This window comes from Pongo abelii, chromosome X, assembly GCF_028885655.2.
Source record: "Pongo abelii isolate AG06213 chromosome X, NHGRI_mPonAbe1-v2.0_pri, whole genome shotgun sequence".
In the NCBI taxonomy this organism is placed as follows: domain Eukaryota; kingdom Metazoa; phylum Chordata; class Mammalia; order Primates; family Hominidae; genus Pongo; species Pongo abelii.
The window spans coordinates 111,759,659-111,773,634 of record NC_072008.2 but is presented as its reverse complement, the minus strand read 5'-3'; the positions used below and the strand labels follow the sequence as shown (position 1 = coordinate 111,773,634).

At 36.9% G+C, this 13,976-nt stretch overlaps 1 protein-coding gene across 4 annotated transcripts in view; it reads right to left on the bottom strand.

Moving 5' to 3' along the window:
• Positions 1 to 7,298: 7,298 nt before the first annotated feature.
• NRK (Nik related kinase) overlaps positions 7,299 to 13,976 on the bottom strand; it is a 136,870-nt gene continuing 130,192 nt past the window's right edge. For 3 of the 4 annotated variants that reach the window (XM_054544921.2, XM_054544922.1, XM_024241090.2), the window contains 2 exons: positions 12,731 to 12,870; positions 7,325 to 10,401 (listed from right to left, as the gene is read on the bottom strand). In XM_054544921.2, the coding sequence (XP_054400896.1) occupies positions 10,306 to 10,401; positions 12,731 to 12,870 (236 nt within the window). In that variant the 3' untranslated portion in view covers positions 7,325 to 10,305. Of the gene's footprint in view, positions 10,402 to 12,730; positions 12,871 to 13,976 lie in introns of all 4 variants that reach the window. The other variant, XM_024241091.2, reaches the window with a different exon arrangement.

The following is a 13,976-nucleotide window of genomic DNA, read 5'->3' as shown; positions in this document are numbered from 1 at the left end:
TTAAAAAGTAGCAATACTCAATGGCTTTATTATCCTTAAGACCCTGAGTATTTTTTTTTATTATTATCCTTCAAGTTTTAGGGTACATGTGCACAACATGCAGATTTGTTACATATGTATACTTGTGACATGTTGGTGTGCTGCACCCATTAACTGTTCATTTAACATTAGGTATATCTCCTAATGCTATCCCTCCCCCCTCCCCCCACCCCACAACAGGCTCCAGTGTTTGATGTTCCCCTTCCTGTGTCCATGTATTCTCATTGTTCAATTTCCACATATGAGTGAGAACATGCGGTGTTTGGATTTTTGTCCTTGTGATAGTTTGCTGAGAATGATGGTTTCCAGCTTCATCCATGTCCCTGCAAAGGACATGAACTCATCATTTTTTATGGCTGCATAGTATTCCATGGTGTATATGTGCCACATTTTCTTAATCCAGTCTATCATTGTTGGACATTTGGGTTGGTTCCAAGTCTTTGCTATTGTGAGTAGTGCTGCAATAAACATATGTGTGCATGTGTCTTTATAGCAGCATGTTTTATAATCCTTTGGGTATATACCCAGTAATGGGATGGCTGGGTCAAATGGTATTTCTAGTTCTAGATCCCTGAGGAATCGCCACACTGACTTCCACAATGGTTGAACTAGTTTACAGTCCCAACCACATTGTAAAAGTGTTCCTATTTCTCCACACCCTCTCCAGCACCTGTTGTTTCCTGACTTTTTAATGATCGCCATTCTAACTGGTGTGAGATGGTATCTCATTGTGGTTTTGATTTGCATTTCTCTGATGGGAAGTGATGATGAGCATTTTTTCATGTGTCTTTTGGCTGCATAAATGTCTTCTTTTGAGAAGTGTCTGTTCAGATCCTTCGCCCACTTTTTGATGGGGTTGTTTTTCTTGTAAATTTGTTTGAGTTCATTGTAGATTCTGGATATTAGCCCTTTGTCAGATGAGTAGACTGCAAAAACTTTCTCCCCTTCTGTAGGTTGCCTGTTCACTCTGATGGTAGTTTCTTTTGCTGTGCAGAAGCTCTTTAGTTTAATTAGATCCCATTTGTCAATTTTGGCTTTTGTTGTCATTGCTTTTGGTGTTTTAGACATGAAGTCCTTGCCCATGCCTGTGTCCTGAATGGTATTGCCTAAGTTTTCTTCTAGGGTTTTTATGGTTTTAGGTCTAACATTTAAGTCTTTAATCCATGTTGAATTAATTTTTGTGTAAGATGTAAGGAAGGGATCCAGTTTCAGCTTTCTACATATGGCTAGCCAGTTTTCCCAGCACCATTTATGAAGTAGGGAATCCTTTCCCCATTGTTTGTTTTTCTCAGGTTTGTCAAAGATCAGATAGTTGTAGATATATGGCGTTATTTCTAAGGGCTCTGTTCTGTTCCATTGGTCTATATCTCTGTTTTGGTACCAGTATCATGCTGTTTTGGTTACTGTAGCCTTGTAGTATAGTTTGAAGTCAGGTAGCATGATGCCTCCAGCTTTGTTCTTTTGGCTTAGGATTGACTTGGCAATGCGGGCCCATTTTTGGTTCCATATGAACTTTAAAGTAGTTTTTTCCAATTCTGTGAGGAAAGTCATTGGTAGCTTGATGGGGATGGCATTGAATCTATAAATTACCTTGGGCAGTATGGCCATTTTCACGATATTGATTATTCCTACCCATTAGCATGGAATGTTCTTCCATTTGTTTGTGTCCTCTTTTATTTCATTGAGCAGTGGTTTGTAGTTCTCCTTGAAGAGGTCCTTCATGTCCCTTGTAAGTTGGATTCCTAGGTATTTTATTCTCTTTGAAGCAATTGTGACTGGGAGTTCATTCATGATTTGGCTCTCTGTTTGTCTGTTATTGGTATATAAGAATGCTTGTGATTTTTGCACATTGATTTTGTATCCTGAGACTTTGCTGAAGTTGCCTATCAGCTTAAGGAGATTTTGGGCTGAGACGATGGGGTTTTATAGATATACAATCATGTCATCTGCAAACAGGGACAATTTGACTTCCTCTTTTCCTAATTGAGTAACATTTATCTCCTTCTCCTTCTCTCCTTCTCCTTCCTTCTGCCTGATTGCCCTGGCCAGAACTTCCAACACTATGTTGAATAGGAGTGGTGAGAGAGGGCATCCCTGTCTTGTGCCAGTTTTCAAAGGGAATGCTTCCAGTTTTTGGCCATTCAGTACGATATTGGCTGTGGGTTTGTCATAAATAGCTCGTATTATTTTGAGGTACGTCCCATCCCTACCTAATTTATTGAGAGTTTTTAGCATGAAGAGTTGTTGAATTTTGCCAAAGGCCTTTTCTGCATCTATTGAGATAATCATGTGGTTTTTGTCATTGGTTCTATTTATATGCTGTATTATGTTTATTGATTTGCTTATGTTGAACCAGCCTTGCATCCCAGGGATGAAGCCCACTTGATCATGGTGGATAAGCTTTTTGATGTGCTGCTGGATTCCATTTGCCAGTATTTTATTGAGGATTTTTGCATCGATGTTCATCAGGGATATTGGTCTAAAATTCTCTTTTTTGTTGTTGTGTCTCTGCCAGGCTTTGGTATCAGGATGATGCTGGCCTCATAAAATGAGTTAGGGAGGATTCCCTCTTTTTCTATTGATTGGGATAGTTTCAGAAGGAATGGTACCAGTTCCTCCTTGTACCTCTGGTAGAATTCTGCTGGTCCTGGACTTTTTTTGGTTGGTAAGCTATTAATTATTGCCTCAATTTCAGAGCCTGTTATTGCTCTATTCAGAGATTCAACTTCTTCCTGGTTTAGTCTTGGGAGGGTGTATGTGCCCAGGAATTTATCCATTTCTTCTAGATTTTCTAGTTTATTTGCGTAGAGGTGTTTATAGTATTCTCTGATGGTAGTTTGTATTTCTGTGGGATTGGTGGTGATATCCCCTTTATCATTTTTTTATTGTGTCTATTTTATTCTTCTCTCTTTTCTTCTTTATTAGTCTTGCTAGCGGTCTATCAATCTTGTTGATCTTTTCAATAAACCAGCTCCTGGATTCATTGATTTTTTGAAGGGTTTTTTTGTGTCTCTGTTTCCTTCAGTTCTGCTCTGATCTTAGTTATTTCTTGCCTTCTGCTAGCTTTTGAATGTGTTTGTTCTTGCTCCTCTAGTTCTTTTAATTGTTATGCTAGGGTGTCAATTTTAGATCTTTCCTGCTTTCTCTTGTGGGCATTTAGTGCTATAAATTTCCCTCTACACACTGCTTTGAATGTGTCCCAGAGATTCTGATATGCTGTGTCTTTGTTCTCATTGGTTTCAAAGAACATCTTTATTTCTGCCTTCATTTCGTTATGTACCCAGTAGTCATTCAGGAGCAGGTTGTTCAGTTTCCATGTAGTTGAGCAGTTTTGAGTGAGTTTCTTAATCCTGAGTTCCAGTTTGATTGCACTGTGGTCTGAGAGACAGTTTGTTATAATTTCTGTTCTTTTACATTTGCTGAGGAGTGCTTTACTTCCAACTATGTGGTCAGTTTTGGAACAGGTGTGGTGTGGTGCTGAATAGAATGTATATTCTGTTCATTTGGGGTGGAGAGTTCTGTAGATGTCTATTAGGTCTGCTTGGTGGAGAGCTGAGTTCAGTTCCTGGATATCCTTGTTAACTTTCTGTTTCGTTGATCTGTCTAATGTTGACAGTGGGGTGTTAAAGTCTCCCATTATTATTGTGTGGGAGTCTAAGTCTCTTTGTAGGTCTCTAAGCACGTGCTTTATGAATCTGGGTGCTCTTGTATTGGGTGCATATATATTAGGATAGTTAGCTCTTCTTGTTGAATTTATCCCTTTACCATTATGTAATGGCCTTCTTTGTCTCTTTTGATCTTTGTTGGTTTAAAGTCTGTTTTATCAGAGAGTAGGATTGCAACCCCTGCCTTTTTTTGTTTTCCATTTGCTTGGTAGATCTTCCTCCATCCCTTTATTTTGAGCCTATCTGTGTCTCTGCACATGAGATGGGTTTCCTGAATACAGCACACTTATGGGTCTTGACTCTTTATCCAATTTGCCAGTCTGGGTCTTTTAATTGGAGCATTTAGCCCATTTACATTTAAGGTTAATATTGTTATGTGTGAATTTCATCCTGTCATTATGATGTTAGCTGGTTATTTTGCTCGTTAGTGGATGCAGTTTCTTCCTAGCCTTGATGGTCTTTACAATTTGGCATGTTTTTGCCGTGGCTGGTACCGGTTGTTCCTTTCCATGTTTAGTGCTTCCCTCAGGAGCTCTTTTAGGGCAGGCCTGGTGGTGACAAAATCTCTCAGCATTTGCTTGTCTGTTAAGTATTTTATTTCTCCTTCACTTATGAAGCTTAGTTTGGCTGGATATGAAATTGTGGATTGAAAATTCTTTTCTTTAAGAATGTTGAATATTGGCCCCCACTCTCTTCTGGCTTGCAGAGTTTCTGCTGAGAGATCCGCTGTTAGTCTGATGGGCTTCCCTTTGTGGGTAACCCGACCTTTCTCTCTGGCTGCCCTTAACATTTTTTCCTTCATTTCAACTTTGGTGAATCTGACAATTATGTGTCTTGGAGTTGCTCTTCTCGAGGAGTATCTTTGTGGTGTTCTCCGTATTTCCTGAATTTGAATGTTGGCCTGCCTTGCTAGCTTGGGGAAGTTCTCCTGGATAGTATCCTGCAGAGTGTTTTCCAACTTGCTTCCATTCTCCCTGTCACTTTCAGGTATACCAATCAGACGTAGATTTGGTCTTTTCACATAGTCCCATATTTCTTGGAGGCTTTCTTCATTTCTTTTTATACTTTTTTCTCTAAACTTCTCTTCTCGCTTCATTTCATTCATTTGATCTTCCATCACTGATACCCTTTCTTCCATTTGATCGCATCGGCTACTGAGGCTTGTGCATTCATCATGTAGTTCTCGTGCCATGGTTTTCTGCTCCATCAGGTCCTTTAAGGACTTCCCTGCATTGGTTATTCTAGTTAGCCATTCGTCTAATTTTTTTTCAAGGTTTTTAACTTCTTTGCCATGGGTTTGAACTTCCTCCTTTAGCTCGGAGTAGTTTGATCATCTGAAGCCTTCTTCTCTCAACTCGTCAGTCATTCTCCGTCCAGCTTTGTTCTGTTGCTGGTGAGGAGCTGCGTTCCTTTGGAGGAGGAGAGGTGCTCTGCTTTTTACAGTTTCCAGTTTTTCTGCTCTGTTTTTTCCCCATCTTTGTGGTTTTGTCTACCTTTTGTCTTTGATGATGGTGACGTACAGATAGGGTTTTGGTGTGGATGTCCTTTCTGTTTGTTGGATGTCCTTTCTGTTTGTTAGTTTTCCTTCTAACAGTCAGGACCCTCAGCTGCAGGTTTGCTGGAGTTTGCTGGAGGTCCACTCCAGACCCTGTTTGCCTGGATATCAGCAGCAGAGTCTGCAGAACAGCCGATATTGGTGAACAGCAAATGTTGCTGCCTGATCGTTCCTCTGGCAGTTTTGTCTCAGAGCAGTACCCAGCCATGTGAGGTGTCAGTCTGTCCCTACTGGGGGGTGCCTCCCAGTTAGTCTACTCGGGGGTCATGGACCCACTTGAGGAGGCAGTCTGTCCGTTCTCAGATCTCCAGCTGTGTGCTGGGAGAACCACTACTCTCTTCAAAGCTGTCAGACAGGGACATTTAAGTCTGCAGAATTTTCTGCTACCTTTTGTTTGGCTATGCCCTGCCCCCAGAGGTGGAGTCTACAGAAGCAGGCAGGCCTCCTTGAGCTGAGGTGGGCTCCACCCAGTTCGAGCTTCCTGGCCACTTTGTTTACCTACTCAAGCCTCGGCAATGGCGGGTGCCCCTCCCCCAGCCTGGCTGCCACCTTGCAGTTTGATCTCAGACTACTGTGCTAGCAATGAGCAAGGCTCCGTGGGCGTATAACCCTCTGAGCCAGGCACAGGATATAATCTCCTGGTGTGTCGTTTGCTAAGACCATTGGAAAAGCGCAGTATTAGGGTGGGAGTGACCCGATTTTCCAGGTGCTGTCTGTCACCCCTTTCTTTGACTAGGAAAGGGAATTCCCTGACCCCTTGCGTTTCCCGGGTGAGGTGATGCCTCGCCCTGCTTCAGCTCACACTCGGTGCGTTGCACCCACAGTCATGCACCCACTGTCTGACACTCCCTAGTGAGATGAACCCAGTACCTCAGTCGGAAATGCAGAAATCACCCATCTTCTGCGTCACTCACACTGGGAGCTGTAGACTGGAGCTGTTACTATTCAGCCATCTTGGCTCCCTCAGACCCTGAGTATTCTTAAATCAGGGGTAAGGGCTCTATTAAAAAAAATGCTATTATATCGGATGGAAATTAGTGTTAAAAAAAGATTCAGTCAATAGATTTGCAGCATCGACATCCTTAGACCCCACTGCTCCTGCAAGTTACTAATAGCGAATAGCTAATGACTTCTAGTCATGACCTATCCTGTCCCCATGCTTTGGTAAAGAGTCCCCAGAATAATGCCCTCTCTCAGCCTTAGGGACTCACCCTGTCTGAGCTAATTCCAATTTGTGATGATACTTTTATTCCTTCGCTCATAACACTGTCCCCTAAAGTAGGTGAAGTCAGCATACCCTATAATAAAGTTGAGTAAAACAATTTGATTGTAATGAAACATTTTGAATTCAGCCCTTAACAACCTGGATAAGCATTATGTGGTCCAGGTAGCCCAGCTCCAGAATGCCTGGCCACACATGTCAAATTAGGACAATATCCAGCAGGCTCTAATGAGTAAGCCTGATGAACACCTCTCCAAAATGTCCCAAGATGACAGGATGTGCATGGGACTATACTTTTACTACTCCGCCGTCAAGACCTGCTGAGGGAAATTCTGTTCTTCTGGTCCTAAAGAAAGGACTAAGCTTCTTTGAAAACCTGCCATGATTACTCTGTCTTCTGTATTCCGCCATCAGCCTGCACTAAAATCCTTCTTAAATGAAAGATACTCTATGATAGAGTTCTTCACCTTTCCTCTCCTCTGGACTTGAAAATACTGGGGTGGCATGGGAGGAAAGGCAGCACTGAAACTTGCTTGAGTTTTACCCATACCATGTGGATCTATGCCTATGTGTAAAGTCCTATATATTTAGAGGAAAATTAATCAGCTTCTAATTTCACTACTGTAGCCAGAAGGTATTTTTAAAATCAGATTAATATATCCCTCTTTGGCCAGAATTCCAAATGCAACAACAAGCTGAACCCCTAACAGATTCTAATCAGATCATTATTATATACTTTAAAGAAATGAATATTATTTGAATAAGTCCTAATTCCATGGCATTAGATAAGTATATTTCAATAATGACAACAACCGATGATTTACAAAATTTTATTTTTCAAGGTTGAACAATGATTCATTGTAGACTTTCAGATGAAACAGTTAGCAGTCTTGAAGTACACATTGAATACAAATTAATTTGATTTCAGTAGGCACATTTCTTGGAACAAACTGAAGAGTACTTAAAAGATCCCATTGAATGCATGTGGCATTATTCCTAGTTTATGGATACTGTTTCAACTAAATGAATCTTGGGAGAGGGCACTTAGTAATTAATACATTTAGAAACTGATAGCACTAAAATATTAAAACTTATGCATTCCAATGTTTACATGTGTATGTGTGTGTGCACATGTGATTCCGCTTTGCCTGTTTTACTATCTTAATGATTATCCCTTCTTACTCTTTCCTCTGGGGATCTTACCTCACTTCTACTGACAGTCACTCAGAAATTTTCTTATCAGCCCTTTTATCCATCATTTTCTAGTTTTCAAATATTTCCAATAATGCCTTTTATTTTAGACAAGGGCTTTGTTGAAAAAACTAAATTACACCAAAATAAAACCATACTTTATCCCTAGTGCTGCTCATAACCTGCCAGAACTTTCATGCTTCAAATCACAAGGCTAGGGAAATTGTCTAGTCAGGAGCCCCCCTCCACATTTCTGTGATGGGCTGGGGCTTCCAGGTACTGCTGCTACAAGGTAATGTGTAGATATAACTTCTTCTGTCTCTTACAAAATAAACTGACCATGAAATATCATTGTCCCTTCACTTTCTTGTTTCAGCTGGCAAAGGATGTAAAGATTCCAGATGGATTTACATCTAAGTCAGAAATATTCATTACCTATGAGCCACTTTAAATATTTTCTGTCCTTTCTAAATGATTACCTAACATTTCAATTTCCCTTTTTGACATGTGCCCATCTTCCTTTCTTTATTAACACTGTATCCTTTAAAGCTCAGTTTATCATTTACAATCTCTCTTACTTGGTTACTTTGGGACATCTTTGTAGATTCAGGTCACTTTTGCCTATTTTTACCAGAATAACTGCCACAGAACGCAATGGGAGTTGACTTCCTAAAATAGTTTACTGTCTTACTGTCTTCAAATATGATTTTAAGATAAAACTTATTTTTAAGCTTAACTTTGAGTAAATATTATGAAGAAAAAATGAATTATTAAAAGACTTGATTCTACACACTACTTATATGAGGAAATTTTCTGAAATTAAAACATAGCAAGCTCCAGTTGCTCAGCGATGAGGTACTTGCACAAAATTCCCCACGGCCTTTTGGTGTACAAATTTATAATAATGAAGACTACTTCTAAGAAAAAAAATTTGACATAAAAGTTTGTTTTTTTAAAAAATCTACTGCATTCAAAAAGTTGTTTGAGTTGTAAACACTCAAGGATAAGCCAGTTTTAGGATCACATTATTGTGTCACAGTAAAAGAAATGTGAGTCACATTTATTTCCTTACTTCATGGATTCAGGCTTTCCTAAATTCTCAATAATGAGCTATACTACATTCTTGATGTAAGTTGTTAGGAAAATCCAAATCTTCATTTCTAGCACTAAGTGTCAAGAAATGTGCTGTTATGAAATCACACATAGTCAGCTGCTTTTGTATTTTGGTTAACCAGGTAGTTTGAAAATTATTTTCCCACTAGCACTGTCCTCAGATTTTAGAAGCAGAACTAGAGGAATTATATTGAGGTATACTTTGTGGCAGTTCTGTTGCTTCTCTATCGCCCCAGAATTTACCATGGTATTGAGGATGGATATGCAGAAATTATGCTCTTCATCAGGTAGCAGTTACCATAGGTGACCAAACATCACCTGTCTATGGCGTCTATAACATATTTGGGTGATGGACTACCATGACTTTCACTACTCTAATTTTGCAGGCTTATATATATGGTGAAAGTTGTATATTTTGTGAAATCTTTTTTTTAACCTTTAACATTAAGTCGTTACATATGAACTTATCACTGAATATGTTTAGATTAATTTCTGATTTTACTAAAATAGAAACCTGAAAAACACAGATATTAGCAAAGATTTTTCATAGTTATGTTTAATTCCTTTTGTTTAATACTGGAAGGAAGCTTTTGTGTAGTCTAATCTTGGATTGGGCAAATATTTGATGCTGTCTGATAGTCACACTGTTGGCCAGATAATAATTTTGATAAATCAATCTATCTGCTTTGGGGAGTAGAATTTGACGCCTACCTTAAGGTATTAAAAAATACTCATTCTACAGTACATGTGTATAGGAGTTCAGTCCTGTATTCAGGCTCACAACTGTATTATTTGATGGTTTGTAACAACAGCTATTGCACATCTTTTGGGGGTTCTGAGAAAAACCAAGCGTCTGGGGCTTTCTTCCTTTCTTCTTATCATGAGAAAATCAGCTTAAAAATGGGTGAAAAGAACAAAACTGGTCTTTAACTGTAGGCTTAATTGGCATGAATCAGTGAGAAAAAGAGTGGTGGCCTTTTCCCCTCTGTCACCATAGTTTTCTCTGGGCATGCAGGTTGGTCAACCTTAGTCTGGGTTATAATAATCTTTAAGATTTTTGTTTCTTGACTAAACCTTTGGTTCTTTATATAGCTTTGGAAAAATCACATACAGTTTGTCGATGTTTTTCTTTTTCTGAAAAATCTTATCCCAGTGCCAATTCTTTTGAAGGCTGCTTGTAATCTAATTCATAACAGGTTTCTTTACTCCATGTTGTAAAATCTGAATACAGATACTGTCCAAACTGTCCAAAGAGTAATGTTTGAATTCACAGTAACAAAAGTTACAAAGTTTGTGCAAAAGATATTGTACACCATTGGAGTATCTAGAGCTTGCTATAGTTAATTTTATACATAAAGCTGCATTTCTCATTAAAACTATTCTGTGCTACATTAAAAGTTAAGTTTTGGATTTAATCTTTACTAAAAATAAAACTGAATACTCATTTAATCTCTGAAATCAGAAGATGCAGACTGCCTATACATGATGTTTATAATGTGGTAATAAATCACTGGAAACTTTTAGACATCATAATTGCTTTGGAGCTCTTCAAGTTTTCCAAGTGTCATGAAGTAAACCCGGCTGTGGTGATTGGGCAGGGTAGAGGTAAAGAACAGCTTGAAAAAGAAAGAAATACACTGTCAACAGATATTTAATACATTGCAACCAGATATTTCATATAACTATAATTTTATCTGCATCTGCTAATTAAAATATTAAGCCTTACTGTTTTGTGGAACAGTTTGTTTTTCAAATGAAAGAATCAGTTTATATTAGTTTCAAGTCTAAATTATACATTTTTAAAACAACCTTTTACTATATTCTACATAATTATAATTTATATGGTTAAATAAAATTAGTAATTTTGTAGGTGGCCTTCATTTGCTGAAGTTCTTGATTATTTTTGGGCAATACTTCTTTGCTTTTTAAAACAATAATCTACTTATATTCAAGTTGGCTTTTCTTTTAATATAAGGAAACAAATTATTTAGGTGTTGTTTACCGTTGCTGCTTGTATTTAAGAAGCCACTGAAATTTTCTACTTGGTACAATTTTTTTTTTCTTTTCATTATTTTTTAATATTAAAAAATTTAACAGACAGATAATACTGTATGTTTTTATCACATACAAAATGATGTTTTGAAGTCCATATACACCGTGGAATTGTTAAATCTTATTAATTAACAAATGTATCACCTCACGTGGTTATCATTTTTATGGTGAGAGCACTTAACATCCACTCATGCAATTTTCTATTTCAGCAAAATGGACTGACATCAACAGATTGATAAAATGAGTTAAACCCAGTGGCTTAGAGAGGGACATGTTGTGTAAATGTGGTCTGTACCATAAAGAAAATTATAACAAAATATTCACATAAATATCAAACAAAGGTCTCCTTGTTAGGACTAAGGCTTTTGACATCCACAGTGGCTATATTGAGGAGACTTTGTGACATAATGATGATGATAAGATACACTAGGTGTGACAAAGGGAGGCAGGGAGTCTCTAATTTGTGATACTGTGAGCTTACAGTATATGTAACTGTACATTTGCTTGATAAAAGATAATATTTGAAATTATTAAAATTTAAATATTAAAAATATTTAATATTATTAGACAAAGGCAGCAATCATAGTTACTTCAGTTAGTAGTCATCAAGAAAACAAATAGTCTTTTAAGAAAAAATTATATGATTATACTGAGTTAAATAAAATGTAAAATGCCCTCGCTTAACTCTTCTAAGATCTGCTTTATACCTAATTAAATAAAAGTCTTCATAAACCTTTACAGAGTTTGCTCTGTACAGAGGGGGATGCAGGGCTTTAAGTGTATATGAAAACAGTATTTTACATTTCATAGTAAGTAATTTTACCTCATAATAAAGAGATAACATTGTAAATTTTTTAAAAGATATGCTAGTCATTCTTGACTTAACATATCTGATGTTACAGGCAATCTGTGAGATGCTTACAGATATGACTAGTTGTCACAATTGTTCCCAAAGCAGTTATTAATATTTCTATTTTGGAGATGAAGGAACTAAGGATCGGAAAGATTAATCAAACTTCTCAGGTTCTCTAACCTGGTTAGTCCTGGTTAGAGCCAGGACTGCATTCTAGGTCTCGCTGACCTGAAACACAGGTTTTTGCCATTTCATCTCTTCACATTGTAAATTGGCAACTTTGCTTGACATACAGTGCTTTATCCTGGCTGTTCTGATATTAACTCAAACCCTCTGCAATCTCTTCTCAACATGAATGTTTCCTAATCCTATTAGGACTATTTCTTCACACTATTATTTCCTATAATAGGTAGGAATGGTAATAATCTTACACCATGAAATTTTCCATCTAAACTATTTGAATTAGTTGTTAAAATTGATCAAATTATACAAATAATTGCCAAATCTTGATTTTATTTTTATTTTCTGCAAAATAAACATCATAACACCCACTTGTGAAGATAAATTGAGACAGCTGTTAAAGTATCTAGCACAAGGCCTACTATACAATTAGGTGCTCAGTAAACATAAGTACATTTTCCTTCTGTTACTGAATTATGCTGAAAGCTATAAAAGGCAGATTTGCTCAAGCATTTTGTTTAAAAATATCATTTTAATATGAACATGAAAGGCACTATGAATCAAAGACAATAAAGGATTTTGAACCAAATAAAATAATGGCTAAGCTTTGCTTAAGACGTAACTAGAATTTTTTCTTATTTTTTCAAAATGAGCTTCTTTTGAAACCAAATTTCATCACTTACCAAATTAGCGTTTCTACTGCAAAATATAAAATTGTTTTTTAATCAATAGTATGCCAGTTTGAAAAAATATACCACAAATATATTTATAGCCAGAAGGAAAAGGACAGAAATTTCTTTTGTTAGTTCATTTTCAATGGTTGCGTTATTTTTGCTGTAACTGGAGGGTGTAAGCTATACCTTGTCACCCCGGGTGCACAGGAATCTCAGCTTCTTAATTGACCTGCGCTTCAGCTCACTTTCCAGAACCCTGGATTGTAAAGAGCGCACTTCAATGGCCTTTTGGCCCCATCCTGTGGTTCGCTGTGTACATTCAAAAGCTACAATACAAATGAAAAAAAATCAGAAAAACACAAAATCTTTCTGGCTGTCATAAAAAATTATAACTACAGTCAATGTTTGTTTATTAAGAGGCTCATTGTTACAGTTCAGGTTAGCACATCCTGTTTTTCCCTCCTGTAGTCAGTTGTTTGGCCATTTTGCTGCTCAAGAGTGGTGTTCAAACTGGCTATCTAAAGGCACCATTGTAATCAACATTTAATTACCAGGTCTCAATTATTTAATTCTTGTATTCATATCCTCTAAGACCACAGAAAAAGCTAAGGACTAATTTTCTCCCATTTGCAGACATTGTGATCTACTCACAGCCACTCTTTATTTTATAGTCTAAGTGACATACAGCATTCCTAATAAGGGCTCCTAATAAGGGTGTATATTTGTGCTCCAGTGACATACATGAAAACCTGACTCTTAAAAATTAAAATTGTTAAAAAATGACTTGCTCAAATAATGACTGTAGCAACCCTAATGCAATTCATTAAATTATCGTGTTATAAGCAGAACCAAAGCTAATTTGATATTCTTAAGGTTTTTTCCTGCTCAGGAAATATTTACTAAGATTTTAACTTTTTTGACTCTATTTTATAATACTTTGTGACAAATATAGATTATGATAATAATTGCCTTAAACCTAATTGTGTAAACAGTCAGTCAGCTGGTGCTGTAAGGTATTTTTTGACACAAGGAACAGCACTATTATTACATTTCTAACTTTCAATTTAATATTCTTTATGTACTTCATGGGGAAAAATTCCATAAGTAAATAAAATCCTGACATTTAAAATAATATCAAGATTTTAAACTCAAATTAAAATAGTCTAGGAAACAACAAAATAAGGCATCTTCATTCTCATATTAACATGATTAAAATCAGAATCAATTAATTACTTTGATTTTTCATTTTTTCTATTATAAAAGGAATAAATTGACTAAGAAAAATGGTTATCTTGGAAGAAGACTTTATAAGTCAAATTTCAGACTAGAATTAAAATAACTCCAGATATAAGGGAAATAAGGAAAATCAGTCTCCAGAGGGTTGGGAACAAGTAACAGATTTAGTCTATCTAGAGTTGAATTTCTTCACCTA